The sequence below is a fragment of the Protopterus annectens genome, chromosome 1.part0 (genome assembly GCF_019279795.1).
Source record: "Protopterus annectens isolate FY-2018-M chromosome 1.part0, PAN1.0, whole genome shotgun sequence".
Taxonomy (NCBI): domain Eukaryota; kingdom Metazoa; phylum Chordata; order Ceratodontiformes; family Protopteridae; genus Protopterus; species Protopterus annectens.
Window position 1 is genome coordinate 830995936 of NC_056725.1, and position 25054 is coordinate 831020989.

The following is a 25054-nucleotide window of genomic DNA, read 5'->3' on the forward strand; positions in this document are numbered from 1 at the left end:
CATCAACCAGTTAATCACTACAGATGAGGTTACCAGATTGGGAACAACTTACTTTGGCCTTGGCATTAGCAAGCTCTTCCACAGTCAAGCATTTCATCTAAGTTCTCCATGAAACTATGCATGTATATCCAGTAGATCAGCACCTGACGATAAACGTTGAGGACATGAACCTCTTCTTCCCTATCCTATCTACCTATGAACATGACTACCCTGTTTTTTTTTTTTGTTTTTTTTTTTGGGGGGGGGTGCACACATTCTTCACGTGTATGTGTGTGTGGGCCTAAATGAGACTGATGCATGGTGTCAAAGCCATGGTCCCAAGCTAAATGCAAAAAAATGCATAGTAATCCCTTTTGGAAAAAACAGAGTACCCGCAAACTACAACATAAGAGGTAATCCCCTGAAATCTGAAGAAATAAGGGATCTAGGGACCCAAGTAGATAGTCAGCTTTCCTTTGATAACCATGTTGCCAAAGTGGTTAGAAAATCCTTCTATGTGACCCATCTGATCACGAAAGGGTTCGCATCAAGATCTAAGGATGTAATGGTGCCCCCTCTACAATTCCCTTATCAGACCCATTATTGAGTACAATGCACCAATTGGAATGTACCCGGCTAGACATTTCCAGCAGCTGGAGAGACCACAGAGGTACCTATCCAAGAGGAGTACTGGCCTCAAACAGTTGCCCTATGCAGCACGATTGAAAAAGCTAAGACTGTTCTCTTTTGCATACCTCTTTCTCAGAGGCGATCTCTGTCTAACGTACAGAGCCATGTCCAACCCAGAATTGTTGAACATGCTCCATCTTAGCAAAACCAAATCTACTCGAGCTACATGCTCTAGGGATATAAACCTCAACACAACAAAGAATAGAACATGCTGGAGGGATAGATTCCCTTCGCAGAGACTTCCCTTACTATGGAACAGGGTCCCGATCTACATAAGACAGAGCCCCTCACTATCACTCTTCAAGAGGAACCTTGATGAGTGGATGGGTAACAAAAAGTTCACACCAACAGTACTACTAGATAGCGGCCAAGGGTACTAGCTGCTAGTACAAGGGTCTAGGGAACTACTAAAGGGGTGGTGAATACCGCACAACATGGCTGGGTTAATATATGCCTTCGGGCAGATAGCCCAGTACCAACCTATGAGGCTCAGGAGCTTTCTTCAAGGTGGCAACCACAGTAGCAGTTTACCAAATGTATTAGATTGGGTTTTGATAGTGCTGGCCTTTGTTTTGTTTTTTTTTTTTCTCCCTCCTGTTGTTGGTTACTTTTTGCCGTGCACTTTCACTTACCTTGTGAATTGCCATTGTTCTATGGGATGATACCCATAGACCCATAATAGTCAGTTGGAATTGGTGTACCATCCTGGTAAACAAATGTAAAATAAAATTCAAGGGTAGGCTTGATGACTGTTATAGGCAGTGATGGAGAGTTTGTGCAAGTCCCTGAATAGTGACCATAAGTAAATGAATGAAAAAAACAGACTTACACGGATTCTGAGATCCCCTTTTCTCTGAGGTATGATGATATTGGAGTTAGTATATATAAGTTCCTGGGGTGCAGAGGGGCTTGCCCCATGCAAAAAAAAACTTAAACAGTGATGTTCAACATTCATTGTTCAATTGTACTTTCATAATGTTTTTGCAGCTCTTTGCAATATTAGGCTCTGTAACCTGCTGCACCTAGCGTGGGCACAATATTTTACTGGGTCTTTGGGTGAACCAGTTACCATGTTAGGGTTTATTGTCCAATACCAAATGTATTATTTTGTGCACAGTCACAACCATCCAAGGGGGCCGATCTCAGTAAGTGGAAGGCCTCTCAAAGGACGTGTACAGAATCTGTGGAGATATCTTGTAGAATTAACAAAACGTGCATTTCCCTGAGTTTTGGGGCAAGGTAGGGAGAGTCAGCCTCTGCCTCTGGATCCTCATCTCTATGAGCTGTGGTGGACTGTACAAGAGTCCACATGCTTACTCTTGCATCCAGTCTTCCTGCAATGACTTTTACGGAAAACACAGGAAGGAGGAAATCTACAAATACAGCCTGTGGGGAGTCATCTTGTGAAGGTCATTTAGTTCATCTATCCAGGAAAGGTAGGAGTGGAAGGCTGGTTTAAGAGTTGGTAGACAAAGAAAGGTCACTGAGTGAATCCCCTTGAGCATGGAATGATTCACAGATGCCTGCCTGGATGACACTGGGACCTGCCATCACCAGCACCACATCCATAGCAAGAGCAAACTTCAGATCAGATTCCAAGGACATTGGAGACCACCCAAACACCAAAGCCAAAAAAATCAGCATCAAGATGAAAGCTGTCCAGTGATTCCAAAACTTGTAGATGAAGCAGCCTCCATGTCTCCGTTAAGGCTGTAGGCCTCACAGACGAATATCAATAGGGCAAGCTTGGATGTGGAATACTGTGCCCCAAGCCCAAAGGAAATGAAGCTGCCACCAAGGAGGCTGAGGCTGACAGGTGCGTTGACATCAGGGAGTGTGTCAGCACCAAGACAACTACTGACACAGAGGTTGAGGGGATCAGAGGACCTTGAGGGCAATGTGGCTTGAAGCAAGACTTGAAGGAACAATCTTGAGCCTAGTCAGAAAAGTTCAATGATGCCATTGAAGCCCCTGATGTTAGCAGGGGCAAGATCACGGACTACAGCCATTGGACTTGGGAGGACTGGCATATTATCTTGTAATCTACAAGGAAGGAGTCAAGGCACAGGAGTAGACTAGAAAAAGGACTGCAGGATCTGGGAGCTACAAGGGTTGGTTCAGAGACCACTGAACCCACATTCTCTGAATGGACAAGCTGTGGAGGAAAAGAATGGGAATTTGACTTATACAACACAGTGCATACTGTATTAACATCAACCCAAGTAGAATGTTATACAACTAAAACATCCTTTTTCTGCATGCATCTGCTCAGAATGCAACATGGGGTTTTTCTCTTATATTTAGAAGAATTCTTATCTGCTTGTGGCTTTCTCTCGGAAGGCAATCTAAGTGAAGGGAAAAGCCTTCGGATCTGTCTCTGGGGGATGAACAGCTTCTCCATCTCCTACCCAGGTCGTCTTTTTTTTTTTTTTTTTTTTTAAGTGCAGAATGATTGAAAGATGCACAAATATCACACAATCTGTGGAAGTGTGCTGTAAGGAGGCAGTTCACTTTGTGTTTATGTTGCAGAGGGAATTTGTCCCCCAAAAGCATGTTTTAAATACAGAGCATCATACTCAAAGTAGCAGAAAGTATTCTAAGACCTAATCCAGAGTGGGCGTCTGCAAGTAGGGGTACAGAAAATAGGCAAGAGCAGGCTGGAATTAATTGAAGGAAATTAGCAAAGGAACTACGGTAATGGGAGCAAATAACTTGGAAGGGAAAGAAAAAAAGAGAGGGGATGAGGCTTTGAAGACGTCTGGACTACATGTTCGAAAATGACTTCCCTATCAGCAAAGAGAACAGGATAAGGGAGTGCTAAGTGAAAGACCAGCTCCAGTTGAGTTTTTAGCAAAGTCTAGAATGGAATCTGGTTTAAGAAAGGATAATTAGGAGGGAATACAAAACACTGCAAGATAACCAATTATCAATCAAAGGTGGGTAGAACAGACTGGGAAGAAAGACTGGAAAGTCACTTTACAAAGCAACAGCAGGGAAGAAATTCATAAAGCTCTCAAGTATGCAACAAAGTCCATAAGGCTTAAATTGTTCCGTGGAAGTGTCTGCATGGATATTTTCAAACCCCAATCAAATTTCAGTAGATTTTCCCTAAGATAAACAGCAAATGCTGGAGGTGTACTGTGGAAAAAAAAAAAAAAACAGGCAACTATGAACATGCTTTTTGGGAATGTAACAAACTGACAGATATTAAATATTTCCTACACACTATTTTGACAACAATGTTGGGGAGAAACAAATGGTTATAACTAAAGAAATTATTCTTCTGAGCTGGGATTATAGTACCTGATCTGCATAGAAATATTAAGTTTAATGCTACTGGCTTCCAAGAAAGCAATTACTAGAAAATGGAAATCAAAAACTATTACCAAACAAAAAACAATGCTCTGGATATTATAAAGAAGATTAAAGAATTGGTTGTGGGATCTCTAGAAAAGGGAAAAAGCAAATATCAGGACACTGTAAAAAGGAGATCGGTGCCAGTGGTTAGATCTTTACAAAAGGAAAAGAACAAACTTTATAGAAATAAATGGAATGTGTGGGAGCAATACTTGCACAATAAAAGAAAACATATGTATGCTGAACGGCAGTAAGAGTTTGTCTTTCTACAATGTTGCAGATTAAATTTTGATTAAAAACATTAACAAAGGTTCCAAACAAGTTTCTTTTTGATAAATGCTGTTATTTAATAGATAAAAAAAAATTAATTCTACTCGAGCATAAATTTAGATGATTGAATGGAAAACACTAAATTCCACCTGTGTCCCTCTTAGATATGGGTAACAGCTGCTGATTTAGTGTTTACCCGTAATACACACCCTTGGGAACAAGGGTTAACTTCACTAGGCTTGTAAGGGCCTTAGGGCAATTAGCCTAGTAACCTCCTATGATCCTACAAACACTTTGTTGTAATGCTGTTTGTGAACTTGTTGCACTAATTGTCACGTTTAAAAGAAAAACAATTCCAGCTTTTAGCAGTTGCAGTAAATTCCTGACCTCTCTGGCTTCCCTAAGGCATAGTAAATGCAACCAGCTTATTTACACTTGTATTTAACTGCACATTGTAGTAGTGTATCAGGGTGGCAGAACGGTGCAGTAGATAATTTGGCTCTTGGCTGGGACATACTCTGTGAAAAAAATTTGCATATCCTTCCTCTATCCATACAAGTGCTTCACTGGATACTAAGGACCCCACAACCACCCCCACAAACACACTCAAGAGTCATCTAGGAGAAAAACTGGCACTCTTAAAAACTGCCTAGAGAGGTAAGATTGTATGCTTCCCATAATAAACTAATACCAGAAAAGCTGCAAGTGTATTTAACTTGCACCCATAAAGTCATGGGATAGGCTCCGTCTCCCCACAGCCCTGGACAGGAATAGGTGCTTAATCAGACAATGAATGAGTGGTTACGAAACAAACTGATGTTCGGAGAAAATGACAACCAAATAGTTCAAAAACTATTTTTGTTTAAATAATATTGTTCTCCAACTGCATACTCAAGAGAAATTCCACTATATTTAAAATGTAGATACACCAAGGTACCAGCTCACATGTTTTTGATAAGTACAAGATGCTCCTTTACTGTTTGCATCCAAATGATAATGTTAAAAGATTTAAAGAGCAAAAGGCCTATCTGAAAATGTAACAGACATATTACCTGACATTTGCAATGAAAACATCAGCAACCAAGCAGATCACTGACTGATCCAGTGGCAGATCCAAGAATTTGCAAAAAGGGGGGGGGTTCAGTCTGGTTAGATGACTATCGGAGTGGGAGTGAGAAAGAGGGATAAGAAGTTCTTCATCACGTGTGAAAAGAAAGCAGTATACATTCAGCTGCACAAGATTTTGCTGCGGATGTAGTAGTGTAGACAGGTAATTCCTGTGCAACACATGTACACCCAGTACAAGTATTTTCAATACATGCCTGGAAGAGTTCCCTTCCATGGCATAGCAGGCATAGTCATTGTTATACCCTAGGAAGCTGTCCACTGGATGGGATATTAGTCAAAGAAAATTATAATTTTTTTTAAGTTAAATAATGACTTATGTGAAAAAGTGAAGCTCAGTTAAGTAAAACAGCAAGAGTACTACCAAAAGTAGTAGAAAAAATCACAAAAAACAAATGCTCAATTTAGTCACGTGTAATATAAAAAATATTGTAACCACTGTAGCATTTTAGAACAGATTGAAAGTCAAAATCTATTTTATTGTTATGTAACAAAACCCCATGTGGATAGATTAGTCATTTGGTGCATATATGAACATTTTACTAAACTCAAAGCTTTCCTAAGCAGTTTCAACTCGCATTCTTCAGAAGGAAAGAACCCAAGTTAGAAAGATTATTGAAATTGTGTGTACTGGCTGGATGAAATAACTATGAAATGTTAAAGGCAATTTTATTTTATACAGTTAGGAGGAGTGGAATGAGAAACTACAGGTAGGGGGTCGAGACTGTAGATGGAATGAAGGCAGACAGAGATCACAGGAGGAAAAGCAGAATTAAAAATGAGACATTTAAAGAGTTTGTGGAAGACAACATAAAAAAGACAAGATCATATGATTAGGTTTGTGAAATTACATTAAAGCTGCTTTAAAGGGTTGAGTTGTGGAGCAGACAGGGAAATATGGAGACAGCTGGGGAGTAACAAGGGAATAAAAGAATCTGAAATATTACAGAAAAAAAAAGATGAAAAAGAAAACTAAACTAAATCACTTGAAACAGACATTGGAAGTTGCAGAAATGCAAGGACAGGTACCGAGAATGAAGGCACTCTTGTAGGTAAAAGGAAAAAAGATGGAAAGGTAGCACAGCAGCAGAGTGAGAGGAAACAGACTCGACAATGTGACAGCAACAGTGACTGACACTGAAGAAAACAAGACAATGTGAAGTTATTTAAAGAACTGTAAAAGAGACAAGCAAAGAGGAAGAAGTACAGGTACATTAACTTTAGATTTGACAAAATTACAGAAAGAAAGCTGTTAGATGAACAATGCCATTATTGTGAGGCTAAAACAGCAACAGGGTCACAAAGAAGGGGTAAAGCAGGCACAAATGGATACAAACAGAAATAAAAATGTTCAGAAGCAAATCAAGGAGGGATTGGGGACTTGGTGTGTAGACAGTTTTTTCAATTTGTACTGTAAGGTCTAGTCGTGCTCCTCCCCATGCATCCAAAATGCCACGCCCAAATGCATCCACTGCCCTGTCGTCAATGCATCCACATGGCCCAGCCCCCAATGTATCAAGCCCACTGAAATTCACTCAATTGGCATTTAGTACCCATTATTCACTGCAACAAGCCTCTGTATCACATTGAGGTAGCCAGTCTCACAGAGGTCCATTAAACACCACACAATGATCACCACCATAACGTTTTAAACAATGGAAAACTGACCAATTAGAAAATCTAAAGATGTTACTGCTCAATTCCATGAATCTAAACAAGAAGCTGCGCTTGCTAAAAGCCTTTTCCACTCTGGAGAATGCAGACATTTGAGCATTTAGACCAGCTACTGCACAGGCATGGAGTAAAGGTGGAGATGTCACAGTTTACATCAAAAGCATGCCTCAGGGCTGATCAAACATGATGATGTGCTTCAGCTTCTCCATGTCCAAATTACCATAGGAAGCACAGAGACATTTCTGCTTACCAGGAATAACCACAGAACAAATTCATACAAGCCAGCCTGGTGGTATCCTAGCAACAGGATGCACAGCAAAAGGAAGAAAGTCATGGCAAAAATCAGAAAATGCAACACCCAGCAGGATAAAAAAAAATCTATGCAAGAAAATCAGAGGACAAATCAAGTCACTAAACAAATCTTTCCTATTCGGTGGTACCATCCCATTTCATACCAACATCTGCTCCCCTCCCAACACAGGTGTACCATTGCAGTATCAGACAGCTTGAGTGACAACAGAACGACTTTAGTACAGCTGATACAATTCAAATGGGAAATTAACTAATGGCTGTAGATTCACTGTTCTCATTGCAAGTTAGCATGAATATTTCACAACAGGCCATTCGTAAGATAAAATGCAACAAAAACAGCTAGTGCGAAAAGGCAGCTTGTCAAAATCATACTGCTGCACACAATTGCATCTGACGCGAAACCTTCAATAATGGCAATAAACTCAGTGCAGGTTACAAATGAAATTAAGCAAATTAGTAAACTGCATGCAACATCAGCATTACACACAAAATGAAGTAGTACAATGCAAAATGCCAAACTCGTACCCAGTTACAAAACAGGCTGCAATACTACTAGCCTCACAGATTCCAGTGTGGCATAGCTTTACAGAAAAAAAGAAAACTGTTGCTGAAAATGTTAAATAAATAAACTGACTTCAGCCAGTTTAGCAAGCAGTGTTCTCAGAACTTTATCACAGTAACATAATGAAGACCAGCAACAAAGGAAAAAGGCCAGATGCAGTAGTGAAGGCACATGAACCATGTGGGCAACTGTAAAAAAACAAAACTCATGTCTCATGTTAGATTTTCATTACATGATTTGTACAAAATACAACAGGGTATTTAACTACAAAATACAGAGTGCAATAAGGTCAGAGCTTCCAGTCATTGTTTCTTGAATCTGAGTTCACAATTTTAGTAGCTTAAATGGTTGGCACTGTACAGACAACATAATACAACTAAATAGTTATATAGTGAACTATACAGGATTGGACTTGTACCATAATATAAACTTAGCAATCATATCCAGTGGCACCAACTTTATCCCATCTTTTATGCAGAGGTGAAACTGACCTGCCTCCCACCACACAATTTCTACAATTACAGAAAATCAAAGACTTGTCTAAAAATGATCTTAAGTTACCCACTACATGATCAGTAGAGCAAAAGAAATGCAATCACATTACAGTCATGAATTAATCTACCATGCCTAACAATAAAAAAATGCACAGTGATTTGGCTGCAATCCTGTTAATACCACTCAAATACTACAAAAGGTCACATATGTTTGCTCCCCCCATATTTTATTCAGTAGATGTTATGCAAGTTGAAATATTTTGTGAAAGAAAAAATTAGATATTTCAAGAACAGGCAATAATGCCCTTCTAGCCTTCCAATATACGAAAATAGCTGATCCCTTAATGTGTCCAGGATGTTCTCAAAATATCTAACCTAGTGCTTGCTTTAATGTAATCTAGTAGTCTATTCATGTATCAGTGGCTCTCTGTCAGAGAAAATAAATTAGCGTACTTCTCATTGTTATAGAATCGTCTACATAGGTTGTTTGATTTTCTATTTGATAACCACAAAATTTCCAGAGGTAGTTGTCTCTAAATGCTCTGTATACCTGAATACGGTCTCCTCTTAAGTATCTGTCCCACTGTCCAAGTCTGCCTACTTCAGTTTTATAGTTACATAGGCGAATACCAAGCTAAGCCTTGCCAATAACCTGAGATCAGACTCTAAACCCGGTACCTTTTACCAATGAGCCATACTTAAATTTTCACATCCATGGATACCATCTGTGTATTTCCACTGACTCTCTCCTGTTTTTTCATGCTTGGTTTCCATATTATTTCATGTTCAAGTTAATGAACAACTTTCATTTCTTTCCTAGACTTTATAAATCTCTTATACAACGTATAGCTTTATAATTATTAAACAATTGGATGATATGATTACAAAAACTGGATCTACCCATATACCCAGGTCCTTAAATAAATCTATAATTTCAACCACTGTGCGCTATATTAAATATTCAGCTTTCAGTGTACATTTTTTGGGAGACTCACATGCTTAGTTTTGTTTCATTAGCGCCTGCTTAAGCCCAGCATCTAATATGGGAGGGATCCATACCTCTAAGCTTTCCAGATTTTTGCAAAATGTCTAGATCTTTGCCTCACATCACTGGTGTTCCTTATTACAGGTTTCTGCCAACTAACTGAGGACTGAAGTCACAGAACAGTGGCATACAGTTGATTTTTAGACTTTATATATTTCAGAAAATGCATATAAAACTAAATCTTGCTATTTCTAGCCATTTTCTAAGTTTACAAAAGCAATATTTAAAATCTGTCCCTATTTTTTATGGCTTTTGCCCCACCGCCACCCCATTATATCTGGATTTGTCCAGATTTGATGCCTTGCAATAACATGGAAGGAGTGCCCAGAACTGTGCTTCATATCTTTAGCTTACTGCTCACCATAGTTCTCAAACAGTCAGAGACGAATCTCAGCAAAATCATGGACAAATCCAGAAGCAATCAGGGACACTTAAAATATCAGTACTTTTAACATGAGACACTGTCAGAACAAGAACACGTGAATTAATACACATTTTTGAAGTAAAGGAGGGGTAAAACTTTAATTATTGTCATTATTTATTAAGAACAATTGCCACCTTTTCTCCAAAGATCACCAATTTTTAGGAGGGATTAAGAGTGACTGGGCTAAAATTTGAGTCAAAATCAGAGACATCCCTGAAAATCAGGGACAGTTGAGAGGTATGCTGCTCACTTCTGCAGCTGAGAACTGAAGTCACTAAACAGTGACTTATTTCTGAGTTTCAGACTTTGCATCCTTCAGAAAATACATGTTAGCACACATATTCTAGCAACCTTCCAAGTTGATAAGAGCAATATTTAAAATCTGCACCATTCTACCTTATCTAATTTGTTCCAAAATACATAGAATCAGTGGACATAGGCATAAGAGGAGAGTTGAAGATCATGGGACATCATCCTGTAGGATTTTGGAGACTTTATTGTGCTCCAAGTAACTTCGCTAAACAAGGAAGAGGGGGGAAAATCAGCAAGCAGACTTACATGACACATGGTCACTCACAGAGTAACGGCTCACTCACCTCAACAGCTCCAAAACCAGAAGGATTCAACAGTAGCTCTATTTAACAGGAGTCAAACTGCCTGCCAAATACACCTGCAGCGAATTACAATTGTCACCATTGCACCAATCACCCCTCACCCAAGCAAAGCACGCAGCAAGCTGAAAAGTAAACCAACAATTTTTTTTTTTTTTTTTTTTTGCTACCCATTGGCTGGCCATAGTGTGCATAGTATATGCCTGCTGCCATCCTTGCACCTGACTGCAACCTCCAATTGAATCTCCCATGCAACTTTCAAAGGGGAAAAAAAAGTAAGTTGAAATGGAAAAATGTACCATTTTGGTAGTACATTTTCGGATTTCAACAAAATAATAGGGCAGTGAATTTCTTTTTTTAATGAAGTTCCAAACAGCAGTCGTGTACACACAGTTTATACTTGCACTGACTACATACCTCCATATAAAAAGTAACACCTGTAAAATGATTACTTACAACACTCAAAACCAACACCACAAAATTAAAATAGTATGGAAATTTACTGTTAAACTGTTTTGGGCAAAACATATTTTAAAAGGCAACTCTGGTGATTTAGAGGGAAAAAGTATTGACTATGGCCTGGGCAATTACAGTTTGATTAGCAGTAGTTCAAGAGGCTGGAGTTGTCAGGGCAGGACAGGCATTCCTATCCTTGGGGAAAAGGGAAAAAGGAAAGGAATAACATGGTAGCAAACTGCTACAGTCCCTTGGAGGACGGCTGGTGATACAATGTACGTCCTGGGGAGAGCAGTAGAGTCAACCAATCCCCTTCATCTGCTGGCAGCCTTTAAGGGGTGAACTGTAGGTCCCATATCACCCCCATCCCCTGGCAGGGTTAGCCCATCAAAAAAATGTTTATGGGATGCCACTGAGGACATAAAGCATCCTTCATGGGTACCTGAAAGAAAGCTTTTTCTCTGATCTGATCCGGAGTGAAATTTCCAGGTAAGGGAATGAATGGGCCATGCCCAATTTGGGGGGGGGGTGTTGGTCAGCAGGCATGTGGGCAAAACACACCCACCCACAGAAAATGCTTTTGAAAATATCAGTGTGTCTGTGGCAGTTGTTTAGTCAGTTCCTCTATAAAATTTAACACGTGAGAAAGCTTATTTTCTTCTAGTTGATGCTTTGGTACTTCCTATGACAAAAAAATGGACCAATAGCACTAACAATGTTTTCTTATATGGGCAGAAATAGGACACAGAGGGCATCCTGTACCCAAAGCCTAACTTTTCTTTGTTCAGACTTGCAAAGTGTTATACACACACACACTTTCTATTCAGCCTGGAAAACAGCGCTGTGGAAATTCTTTCAGGTGTGTTACTTATAGGTTGCTTGCAATTAAAGGTACACTGATATACTTACAGATAGGTCACTTACAGTTCTCAGCTGCCACTTCTTTCTCTTGCAGGAGGATTTCATCCATAACAATGTAATCAGAAGCACCCACCGATAACACTTACAGATCTGCTCCTTAAAATTCTCAGGTGTTCCTTCTTTTTCCAGAGGGCACTTTCAGATAAATGTGGTGCAGATGCACTTTTTAAAACTAAGCAAGATTCCAAGAGCAACAAAACTGAAGAAGACCTAGCAATCCAAGCATACACTACATACCAGTGTTAGGCCACCAATGTCCTTGACACAAGCATAGAGACGAAAGAGATCCAAGGGCTTCTTGCCAACAGCAGGAAGAGTGGCCACAGGAGTACCTCTTTCTTCCATGAAGCAGAGATAATGATCCACCCACGGCTTGCGTTCTGGTTCATTCCCCAACTCATAGAGCTTAGTTATCTTCTCTCCTGTTGTGCCAGAAGAACCTGATTTCTGAAACAAAAGACCATACATTAGAGAGGTCAAAGCAACTTAAATGCACAAACATCTTTAACAGTTTGATTTAGTTTATGTTTTAAGTGTTGACAGTTAAACTGATAGCTACTAGTTCTAACATACTTTAAATTAAGAGCAGCACAATATCTAAACAAAATGAAATGGGTCCAAACTCCTTTCAGCTGACACAATTCCTCTGAATACCCTGATCCTATATGGCAAGCCTGAAGGCAGGTCATGTCATGTGTTTAATAAAGAATAGTCATTATCCTGCAAGTCTGTTTTGTTCCTTAGTATTTCTTTATGCCTCATTTCCCCAGTTTGCATTGCATTCTTTTGCTCAATAGCTGGTCATTCAAGGCTGCTCTTCACAATGTTCTTAACTAGTACTCACCACTGAATAGCTATAGAGCATGGAGGTATAAATCTGCTACATCTCAAACCTACTGCTTTGCAATGAAAAAATCTGAAACTGCAACTCTTTACTGTCGCACCTACATTCTATGGAATTTTTAAATAACAGTTCCTCCCAGTAACTAACATGTAAACGAACATCAAAGCATAGTCTCAATTCCATCTTAACTTCACTTAAGCAGATCTGATCTATGACACACAACTCTCCTTGAATCAAGTCACACAGTCAACTGCTGTAACAGTATACTACAGTATCTCCAAATATGCAACGAGCAACTCAAATGACACTGCCAGCTGTTCTGCTCCAATCCACTACCTCTTCCTAACACACTAATGGAGTGATTCCAGTCCCGGGGGTACTAATAGGGACAGGAAGACAAAGAAATATTGGGAGCAGACCCAAAAGCAGCTTTTGGTCAGCTGTAGGGTACAAAAAACATAGTACAATCTCAGCACAGCAGACAGCAACAAAGACGGACAAACAGTATGGACAAAGACTTGTTTAAAAGCAATAAGCTCTCTCATAACAATGAAGGGGTGTATTTCTAATACTGCAGGCATGATAAAACAATCTAGGAGCAGCAACCTGCTCTTTAAGGAGTTGATAAAAATTACCCTTATGCAGTAGCAGCGAAGGGAGAGGATTACAGGTCTACTTGTAGGCTGTCAGTCATGGAAGGTGCCTTGGCAGAAATCCATTACTAAAGCACTAAATGAAGCAAATGCTAGCAATCCTATCTTCTACGAGGTATTAGTGGGCTTGCACCATGGATAGAATGGCAACAAAGGTAATAGTTACTTTGAGAGCACAGCCACAAAGGCCTTCTAAAATCAGTATTAAGCTCTGAAATATCACTCTCCGACCATGGAGTGAATTCATGTCACTTGACATTCTCAGCAAGCTGGGCTCAAAATACATCCAAACCCACTATCACTTCCTATCAAGTCTGATTTCTCCACATTCCCACTGCATAGATGTATCCTCAAGTGTTTTACTTCTAAAGAGTTACGTCTGGATCTTTACAAGTCTCTTATAAGGATGATTAGTTCTGCAGAAATTTCACCACTGTCTTTGTTTTATACAATTAAATAATAGACAAACTAAAAAGGCTAAATATGTCAAAAGTATTTCATAACAGGAAGGGGGACTTTTGGGAAGGAAACATCCCATAGGGATGAAAATCTGCAAGCTAAATGCAATTCTCTTCTAATTGGTTTTCCATCAGAGGTCTTTTTCACTTTTTGCTCCAAAAACATCTACAACAGGGATCACTGCAGTGCTGGTGGTTCAGTCCGAATGACTTCTAACACTTGATTTCAATTCATTACTTTTTTACTGTAAAAGGACATAATGGAATACATACGGGTGGACGAGGGGTGGGTTCTGGAGTGTGCTACATAAAATGTCTTGTACCGTAGGTTAAAAATCAGTTTCATGGTGAGTGGCAAAGCCTTGAACCATGAATAAAATTCCCTAATCCTACAAGATTCTTCATGCAGCACAAACATTTTTTTTTGTTTTTAATGAGTTTCCCTGCGGCTACTGCTCCCTTTAGTCCAGGATGTGCTTTAGTAAAGAAAATAGGCTGTGTACAACCAAGTTTAGCCTCCAAACAGTGTTGGATAAGTGCTTTTGTCCAAGGCAGACTTATTCAGAACCAGCAAATTACAAACCATGAAAGTTTAAATATCCATATAAAGGCCACATGATAAAGTACAGCTGTGTACACTTACCATAAATGTAGATGTTGAGTGTATTCACTGTTGCAGTCATCACATTTGGGTTATCTGCTTGCAGTAGCCCTCAGTCGGCCTGATTAACAAGTATTGGGTCCTGCGTCAGTTGCTGACTCCCAGGTCATCAAGGGTATAAAACAAGCAGCCGACACCATTACATCAGTTTTTCTTGCCCCAGATGTCAGGTGCCCCCCAAAAGGGAAGTAATTAAATCTATAAATATACAAGTTTATATCTCCAACAAAAAAGCAAATACACCAAAACGCTTTTGAGCATAATAAAGGAGAGTAGAGGTATAGCCAAAAGAAGTAAGGGGGCTGGAGGGAGGGTAACCAGGACTGCAACAGTGAATACACTTGAACATCTACATTTATGGTAAGTGTACACAACTGTACTATGTTCATGTTTCACTGTTGCAGTCATCACATTTGGGTGGATTCCCAAAGCTAAGGATGGGAGGAGGAATTCAGATAGCATTAGGACCAGCTATAAGGCCCTGCAAGACTGCAGTGGCAAAGCCAGCTCTGGATTTAGAGAAAATTGGCAGATGGTAATGCTTAGTGAAAGTATGTACAGAACTCCAGGTAGCAGCTTCTAGGATGTCCTTGGTAGGGACACCTCTGAGAAAGGCTGCAGAGAGAGATGCAGCCCTGGTTGAGTGGGGTCTGATCCCCTGTGGAATAGGTTCATAGGTTGGTACTGAGCTATCTGCCCGAAGGCATATATTAGCCCAGCCACGTTGTGTGGTATTCACCACCCCTTTAGTAGTTCCCTAGACCCTTGTACTAGCAGCTAGTACCCTTGGCCCCTATCTAGTAGTGCTGTTGGTGTGATCCCTGGTGTGAACTTTCTGTTACCCATCCACTCATCAAGGTTCCTCTTGAAGAGTGATAGTGAGGGGCTCTGTCTTATGTAGATCGGGACCCTGTTCCATAGTAAGGGAAGTCTCTGCGAAGGGAATCTATCCCTCCAGCATGTTCTATTCATTGTTGTGTTGAGGTTTATATCCCTAGAGTGTGTAGCTTGAGTAGATTTGGTTTTGCTAAGATGGAGCATGTTCAACAATTCTGGGTTGGACATGGCTCTGTACGTTAGACGGAGATCGCCTCTGAGAAAGCGGTATGCAACAGAAAACAGTCTTAGCTTTTTCAATCGTGCTGCATAGGGCAATTGTTTGAGGCCAGTAATTCTCTTGGTTAGGTACCTCTGTGGTCTCTCCAGCTGCTGGAGATGTCTACCCAGGTACATTCCAATTGGTGCATTGTACTCAATAACGGGTCTGATGAGGGAAGAGTAGAGGGGCACCATCACATCCTTAGATCTTGATGCGAACCCTTTCATGATCAGATGGGTCACATAGAAGGATTTTCTAACCACTTTGGCAACATGGTTATCAAAGGAAAGCTGGCTATCTACTTGGGTCCCTAGATCCCTTATTTCTTCTTCAGATTTCAGGGGATTACCTCCTATGTTGTAGTTTGCGGGTACTCTTTTCCAAAGGGGATTACTACGCATTTTTTTACATTTAGCTTGAGACCATGGCTTTGACACCATGCATCAGTCTCATTTAGGCCCTTCTGGAGGATCTCCATGTCGGTCAGAGACTCTATTATAGCACCCAGTTTGCAGTCGTCCGCAAACTTAGTCAGCCACAGCCCTCCCGTGCTTGCCTGTACTTCTGAGAAGTATATGCCATATATGTATATAAGTATATGGAACAGGTTTTCCATGATGCTTGTAGTAGAAATGAATGCAATGACCTGTTTCGAAATGGTTTGCTTTGAAATAGCCTTCCCCTCTGCCCCTGCAGCAAATGCCACCAGCAGTTGTTCAGATTTCCTTTGAGGTTTAGTCCTGTCCAAGTAGAATCTAAGTTGTATATGCACATCTAATGAGTGCAGTATCCATTCCCCTTTGTTTTGTGGATTAGGAAAGAAGGTTGGCAAATGAATGGACTGATTAAGGGCCACATTGAATACTACCTTGGGCATGAAGGAAGGATTGGTCCTGAGGGACACCCTGTCCACATTAAAGATGATGAAAGGTTCCACTACCATGAGGGTCTGTAACTGAGACACCCTTCTTGTGAAAGGGATTGCTAAAAGAAAAGCTGTTTTCCAAGAAAAGAATTTGAAGTCTGCAGTAGCAGCTGGCTCAAAAGGGTGAGAGTGAGTTTCTCCAATACAAAGTTAAGGTCCGAGGCTGGAGTTGGAACTCTCCTGGGTGGTCGTAAATTTTTGGCCCCTCTGAGGAACTGCTTGAGCAGTGGATGAGGGAAGAGGGGAGGTTCTGTGTTATAATGAGCTGAAATGGCTGAGGCGTGAATTTTGACGGAGGAGAAAGACAGGCCCTTGTGAAGCACCTCAGTTAAGTATTGTAAAATCTGAGGTAAATTGGGCACTGCTGTGCTCATTTATTTATTTATTTTACATTTGTTAACCGGGAAATTCTGACTGGACCAGGTCCATTTTCAGCGGAGGCCCGGGGAGAAAAGCTCCAACATCAAGTTATACAAATACAGTATATCCAGCATAATACACAACAGGTTACATCATGTATGCTGAGCATAGTAATATAACAAGAATTAATAAAAACACTTCAGGTAAAAGATATAGAACATGGGTAAAAAGACTATGTCAGTCATACTTTGGTAAGAAAAGAAAATATATCAAGTAAGATTCTACAGTTAAAAGTACCCTTTCAGATGACCAAGCCTACAGGGGATCAGAGCTCCAGCATGTGATCAGAGAGGAATTTGGGGAGTTAATAGTAGTATGGGTAGGGTTATGTGATACAAGGGCATAACCATGTACTAAGAAGATGTGATTTGAGGGAGTTTTTGAATATGGATGTGGAGGGGGCAGTGGACACAGATAGGGGAAGAGAGTTCCAATTTCTGGCAACGGTGTGGGAGTAGAGTTTCTTTCCCTGCATTATTGTTAGCCTTGGTGATGGAGAGGAGAGATTTTTCACTGGATCTTGGGTATCGGTTTGTAGTATAGATAGTAAGTAGGTTGGATAATGAGGGGTTTTTTTCAGGATATTTGAGAATATTGTAGGCTGTGCCCAGCTGGTGATAGTTAAGTAGCTGTGGTAGCTCAAGCCATTTTAGTTCTTTTAGTGCAGCACAGTGATGGGTTCTATAGGTTGAGTTAGTAGCAAACTTGGCTATTTTATTGTAGCATGATTCTAGTTTGTCTAGATCACATTGTCTGATTTGGGTAAAGATTGGTGCTGCGTATAATAGAGTTGAGAGGAGGTGGCTTTGTGCAAGAGTGACTCTTGCTTTTTGTGAGAGAAAGGACTTATGCCTGTATAGGGAGCCTAGTTTTTTGTGTACTAGTTTTATGGTATGTGAGATGTGAACATCAAAGTGGAGATTATTGTCTATTTCAATGCCCAGAAGTTTGGTGTGGTTAGAAGGGGAGATGGTGGTGCCGTCATTAGAGGTTATGGTAAAGGAGAGGGTTTTTTTTTTATCTATTAGGGGTAAATAGTAGCAGTTTTGTCTTTTTGGGATTTAGAATTAGTTGGATCCCAGATATCCATTTTTCTACTGAGATAAAGGTATCTTGAGTGAGTGTATGTAGGGTGGTGGGAGATGAGGCGGAGCAGATCAGAGTTGAATCATCTGCATATTGTATGAGTGTGGCATGTTGTGTAGAGCACTTGAGGTTATTTGTGAAAATACAAAACAGTGGGCCCAGTATAGAGCCCTGTGGGACACCTATGGTGGCTGGAAGTTGTGTAGACAGAGTTCCTTTCCACTGGACTGATTGTTGCCTGTCAGACAAGTAGCTTCTGAACCAGGCTATAGTAGAGGAGGTGAAGGATAATGATGTTAGTGAGTCTAGTAGAATGGAGTGGGAGACCATATCAAATGCTTTTGAGAGGTCTAGGAAAATGGCTGAGATTGGTTCCAGGCACAGAATCTTTTCCATTTTTCAGCATAAGATTTTCTAGTACTAGGCCTCCTTGCCTCTAAAATGATATCCATCACTGGTTTACTGAGGGATGGTAAAGGAGAGATTAGGTAATTAGCCAGGCTGCTAGGCTCAGTGTTTGAAGCTGAGGGTGCAGAATCTGGTTCTCCTGCTGAGACAATAGGGAAGGAGTCTGGGGCAGGTGCCATGGGGCCAACAATGACACTGTGCAAGAGGGGTACACCAGTGTTGGCATGGCCAGTCTGGTGCAATCAGAATCGTCCTTGGTTTGTCTTGTTTGATCTTTAGTAGTACTTTGGAAAGGAGAGGCAAAGGAGGAAATGCATAAACTGATAGTTTTTTCCAGCTGAAGGAGAGAGCCTCCACTTTCCAAAATTGTTTGTGGGGAGTCCTTTTGCAAAATTTGTCCAATTGATAGTTCTGGAGGAGGCAAACAGGTCTATATCTGGGCTCCCCCATTTGCTTGTCAACATTTTGAAAATCCTTGGTTCCAGTTTACTCTCGTGTGGGTCCATGAGATTGCTTAGTTCATCTGCCAGTGTATTTAGTTTTCCTGGCAGGAATTGAGCTTGTAGATGCACTTGGTAGCTCAGGGTTGTGTTCCACAATGCCATGGCTAGTCTGCAGAGGGTAAGAATGTGTACCACCTGCTTGTTTATGTACCACAACAGTGGTGTTTGTCCGTCCTTACCATTAATTGTCCTTGAAGGCTGTCAAAGCATTCTGTACAGCTAACATTTCTTTTTGATTGATATGCAGGTGGATTTGACTTGGGTTCCACTTGCCCTGAATGCACTTCCCTGCCAGGTGTGCCCCCCCCCCAATGCACAGTTTGATGCGTCTATTAGGGTTTGGGCGGCAGGGGGTAGTGTGAATGGTAGTCCCTTGTTTTGGTGGCAGGCCTCTGCCCACCAAAGGAACTCTAGGCATAGGCAAGGTATGATAGGAATCATTGCTTCTAGATCCTGAGAATGTTGACAGCATAGGCTTTTTAGATACCATTGTAGTTTCCTCATATGCAGTTTTGCATATGGAATTAGAAGAATGCAGGAGGCCATGAACCCCAAGGCTTGTAGGATTTGCCTTGCAGATAGCAGAGCTTTTGTGGCCACTTGTTTGAAGTAGGTTGTCAAATGAATATGTTTCTCTGGCATGAGGAAAGCCATCTGGGAAGTTGTATTCAAGCTTGCTCCCAGGAATATAATTTGTTGACAGGGTACCAGGTGTGATTTCTTTTCATTTATGGTGTACCTCAGACAAGTTAGCACCCTTTGTACAAAGGCCAGATGATTCAAAAGTATGTCCTGGCTTTCTGCCTGAATTAGACAATCATCCAGGTATGGGTATATTTGGATATTTCTTTGCCTGCAAAATGAAATAACTGGAGCTAGGCACTTTGCGAATACCCTGGGTGCAGTAAGGGTAGAGAACTGATGGTGCATCTAGCCTGCTTTGAAGCGTGGGTATCTTCTGCAAGATTCCCTGATTGGGATGTGCAGGTATGCTTCCTTTAAATCTAGTGTTGCCAACCAGGCATCTTTGCCTAGCATAGGAAGCAACTGTGAAGAGTCAGCATCTTGAATTTTGGAATCACCAAAAAGGTGTTTAGAGTAGAAAGGTCCAGGATAGAACGCCATGAATTGTCTTTTCTGGATACCAGGAAAAGTCTCGAGTAGAAACCTTGTCCCTTTTCTTCTTCTGGTACCAATTGAATAGGTCCCATGCCTGAGAGAAAGTACTTGTTTTTGGGCCTCTGCCCACTGATTTGGGGGTAGATCTGGCCACCCGCTTGGAGTTGGTAACAAATGGAAGTGAAATCTGAATCCCTGGGACACTATTTAAAACCCATTTGTCCCAGTTCTTTGCATGAAGAGCAATCTTTCCTCCCAAAGGGGCAGTCCGTTGAGAAGTGCTTAGCAGTTTTAAAAGGAAAATTCAGAATCCTGATCAGAAGCATCATAAGCAAACCCAGTCCTAGGTCTCCAAGAGGGGGGAAGGCTGGCTTCCCCTGAAAGTAATAAGGTCTTCAGGCATTCTTATCATTTGTTTTTTAGGCATAGAGGCCTGACCATGTGGTCTGGGCGTCAGTTTTCTGGGCATGGTTCGAGTTTTAGGCCTTGAAGAAGAAGATGGCATTGGTTTAATATGCAAGTCAGTAGGCCTGAATACACACTCAGAAGCTGGTGCCTGCACAGTGGCTCTGGACTCATCCAAGGTACAGACATCCACAGGTTCCAACAGTTGAAGCATCTTGCGGCATACCGGACTCCGAATGGGTCTCAGTAGAGGCCTGTGAATCTGAAGAAGCGGCTATCAGGGGCTGCAAAAACGCCTCACTGAGTACTGGCGACTGGCTTAGGAGAAATGTCGCCGGCAGCTTTGGACCTAGGTGACATGTCTCTGTCTTTATCTTTGCGTTTTTTTGGAATGTCGGTAGTCGGATGGCTCACCGAAGACATATCAGGATAATTGAACAGAGTACCAAAATATTTAGAAGCAAAAATATACCGACGGATAGCTTGTGGTTTAAATAAGGCACAAAACCGACAGCGAGGTACGTCATGGTCAGGGCTTAGGCAAGGAAATACATTATGAATGAAAATCTTTATGAGGTATTTGCTTTCCACAAGTAATGCGATTATTTACTTTTACTGACATTGGTTAAGAGCAAGAAAAAGTTTCCCCAATGGGGTTACTTAGCTTTTAGTTTAAGACTTCGGTTCTGAACCTCGAAACCAAAAATTTCAGGAGTTGGCTGACCAGCACTTGCGAACTGCTTCTGCTTCGGGCACCACAAGGCAAGAAAGACTATTGTAATGGCATCGGCTGCATGTTTTATACCTGACGACCTGACATCACGGAAGAAGGGACAGCAACTGATGCAGGACCCAAGACTTTGTTAATGAGGCCGACTGAGGGCTACTGCAAGCAGATAACCCAAATGTATGACTGCAACAGTGAAACACGAACAACATCTGGTAACTGAATATATTGGTTCAGACTTGATTCAGAGGCAACTCTGGGCAAAAAGGATGGAATCGTTCTAAGAGACACACTATCCTTGTGAAAGACCATATATGGAGGAGCAATTAAAAGAGCTTGCAACTTGGACACCCACTTAGCCAAAATTATGGCTACCAGGAAGGCCGTTTTCCATGACAAGAACTTGAAATCGCACAAACAAGCAGGTTCAAATGGACTCGAGGTAGAGATTGCAGCACTAAGGTTAAATCCCAAGGAGGCAAGGGATCCTTAACCGGCAGTCTTAGGAGGAAAATGCCTTTCATAAAAGCTTTACAGAGTTGGAAGAAAATGTAGGCTCAGCTATGTTAATGAAAATTAGAAATCGCTACCAACTGAAGCTTAATAGTAGAGAAACTTGCCCCTTCCTGAAAAAGTAAGGACAAGAACAAGAGGATATCTGATACAGAAAGGGATTCAGATTCCAGCTCTTACCCCAGACAGGGAACCTTTTCCATTTGCTACTATAAACCTTTCTGGTGGACGGTTTCTAGGAGGCTAGGATAATATTCTTGATGGGGGGAAACTGGCCTGGACTGTTTCAAAACCAACCATGCAGTTAGACAAAGGGTCTGTAGATTTGGAAAAGGAATGCCCGAAAGGTGGGAGATCAGATCCTGAAAGGGATCCAGTATCCAAGGGGATACTTCAGATGAGACTTGAGGAAGGGAAACCATGGCTGATGAGGCCAGAAAGGGGCAATAAGGGATGTCCTCAGGCTTTGTGCTTTTTGCAAAACTTTGAGGATAAGAGGGACAGGAGTACAAGTGTAGAGAAGACCCAGAGGCCAATCGTGAAATGCAGCATCCCCTTGGTGACTCTCCAGGTGGGGGTGAGGGGGGATCAAGGCAAAGTACATAATTCATTTGTTGTTGGTTGGGAAGGCAAGAGGTTGCAGCACAGCTGACCCCAGCAGTCAAAAATCTGCTTCGCTACCATCGGACTGAGGGACCACTCATGAGGACTTGAGATGTTTCCGCTGAGTGTGTCAGCCAACACACTGGAGTCCCAGTCTATATGCATTGCAAGAAGAAAGCACCTGGAGGACATCCCCCATTCCCACACACTCATGGCCTCTCTACACAGCAGGTAAGATCATGTTCCCCCAGTTTGTAGATATACCAGACCACTGCCATGTTGTCCATCTGAATTGCAATAGTCCCAAGAGGGAGGCAGTCCTGAAAGGCTTGTAATGTTAGTAGGAATGCTCTCACCTCTAGGACATTTATATGCAACTTGTTCTCCCCCTGGAAACGGCCCCCACCCTAACAGGGAAGTGTCCATGGTCACCATGGCCTTGTGCAAAGGGAGAGAAAAGGGCCTGCCTAAGATGAGATTGAGACTGAAGCCACCAAAGAAGGTGCTGTCTGCACACAGGCATCGGTTTTATGGGCACTGACATAGGCTATGACAGAACGGACCATTGACCCACCAGGGTCCACTGTAAAACCTGCATATGGTACCTTGCTAGAGGAACAAGTTGTATGGCCATGGACCCTAGAGTCCGAAGAATCAAGTGGACCAGAGGATTCAAAAGATTTAAGACCTGCATAACCTGCTCCCAGATCAAGTGAACTCTGCGCAGAGGCAATTCTGCAATCTCTGAGATAGACTCTAGCTGGACTCCTATGAACTCTAACCTTTGCGTAGGGTCCACATTCGACTTGAGAGGTTGACTGTAATCACCAAATGACTGAACAAGAGTAAGACATACTGGATGGTATGTCACAATCGATGCCTTGTGGGTACCTTGAGGAGCCAATCGTCAAGGTATGGAAACACCTGGAATCCCAGCACACACAGGTGAGCCACTACCACTTCCATACATTTTGTAAACACCCAGGGGCAGTGGTGAGTCCAAGGGGCAGGGCTCTAAACTGGTAAAGACTGGCCCCTAATCGGAAACTAAGCTGTCTTCTTGACTTGAATGCCTGTCTGTCTTGTTGTGATATTAAGTGTCCTGGAGATCCACTGAGCACATCCAGTCATCCTTGCATAAGAGAGGCAGAATGGACTGAACAGTGACTATCCGGAACTTGGACTTCTTGACCAATATACTCAACTTGCTGAGATCCAAAATATGATGCAAGTCCCCAGTCTCCTTTGGCACTAAAAAGAAGCAAGAGTAAGTTCCGGATCCTCTTTGTCCTGCTGGGACCTTCTTGGATGGCACATTTTTGAAGAAGCTGTTGAACTTCCTTGATGGCTAACTCCATCTGACAGGGTGTAACGGCAGGGAGATACCTTTGTGTTGTAGGGGGTTGAAAAAAAAAGAAATGAAACGACCCCAGGAAATGACATTTAACACCCACTGATTGGAGGTAATGTTTGTCCAGGCTAGAGGGTGAAGAGGAAGACGACCCCCTACTGCCTTCCAGGGCAGAGCAGTTGGGCAATGCTTCAGGAGTGCTGAAAGGGCTGCTCAGAGAAAGATACCCTGGAGCCCTGATTCTGCAGATCCCCCTGCCTCTAGGGTGGAGTCTGCAACTGAATCCTCTCCCCCTGCCTCTAGAAGAGGAATCATCAGGAGTGTCCTGGAAAGAAGACAGTGACTTTGGGAACCACATCTTCCCATTTCCTCGCTGGGTCTTGGATAGAGACCGCTGAGGAGGAGAAAACTTGATCCCGACTGCTGACAAAGTCTTCCCTTCCTGCTCACTATGGGTCAAAGTGTCCTTCACAGAGGGCCCAAGGAAAGTGGACCCATCAAAGAAAGTGTTGATAAAAGACGCTTTGAAGGGCTCTGCAAACTTGCATACTCGTAAAGTTTTGTACCTACCATAAATGTAGATGTTTGAGTGTACACCCTGCTGCAGTCATCACACTTGGGTTATCCTGTCGTCAGGCAGTCCCGCAGTCGGCCGGAATTCCAAAGCCTTGGTCCAGCGTCGGTTGTTGTCGCTTCTTCCCTGACGTCAGTGCGCCAGGAATATATATATTGCAACCGACACCATTTTCTTCAGTTTTTCTTGCCCCAGATGTCAGGTGCCCCCAAAAAGATGGTCAGTAATTAGTACCAAATTGAGTAAATTTTGCAAAAACACAAAATCCCTCCAGCTATAAGCAAATACATCAGGAAGGTATTGTAGAGATTTTAGCCAGTTAGTTCAGAGGGGATGGAGGGAGGGTAACCTGGACTGCAGCAGGGTGTACACTCGAACATCTACATTTATGGTAGGTACAAAACTGTACTATGTTCGTGTTACCCTGCTGCAGTCATCACACTTGGGTTGAATCCCAAAGCTAAGGATGGGTGGAGGAATCATAGAGGGTTATTGGAAGCTAGAAGGCCCTGCAGAACTGCAGTGGCAAAGCCAGCTCTAGTCTTAGAGTAAAGTGGTAAGTGATCGTGTTTGGTAAAGGTGTGTACTGAGCTCCAAGTTGCAGCTTCCAAAATCTCCTTGGTTGGAACCCCCCCTGAGGAAGGCTGTATATGTAGCTGTTGCCCTCGTAGAGTGGGGCCTAATGGTAGCAGGAACTGGTTTTCCATGATGGGTATAGCAAAAACAAATGCAATGTCCTATCCATTTGGAAATGGTTTGTTTTGATTTGGCCTTCCCTTGTGAAG

At 41.9% G+C, this 25054-nt stretch overlaps 1 protein-coding gene across 7 annotated transcripts in view; it reads right to left on the reverse strand.

Annotated features, from left to right (window-relative positions):
* ARID1B (AT-rich interaction domain 1B) overlaps positions 1-25054 on the reverse strand; it is a 1953609-nt gene that overhangs the window by 118254 nt on the left and 1810301 nt on the right. For all 7 annotated transcript variants that reach the window (XM_044063533.1, XM_044063501.1, XM_044063506.1 and 4 more), the window contains one exon: positions 12158-12367. In XM_044063533.1, the coding sequence (XP_043919468.1) occupies positions 12158-12367 (210 nt within the window). The remainder of the gene's footprint in view (positions 1-12157; positions 12368-25054) is intronic.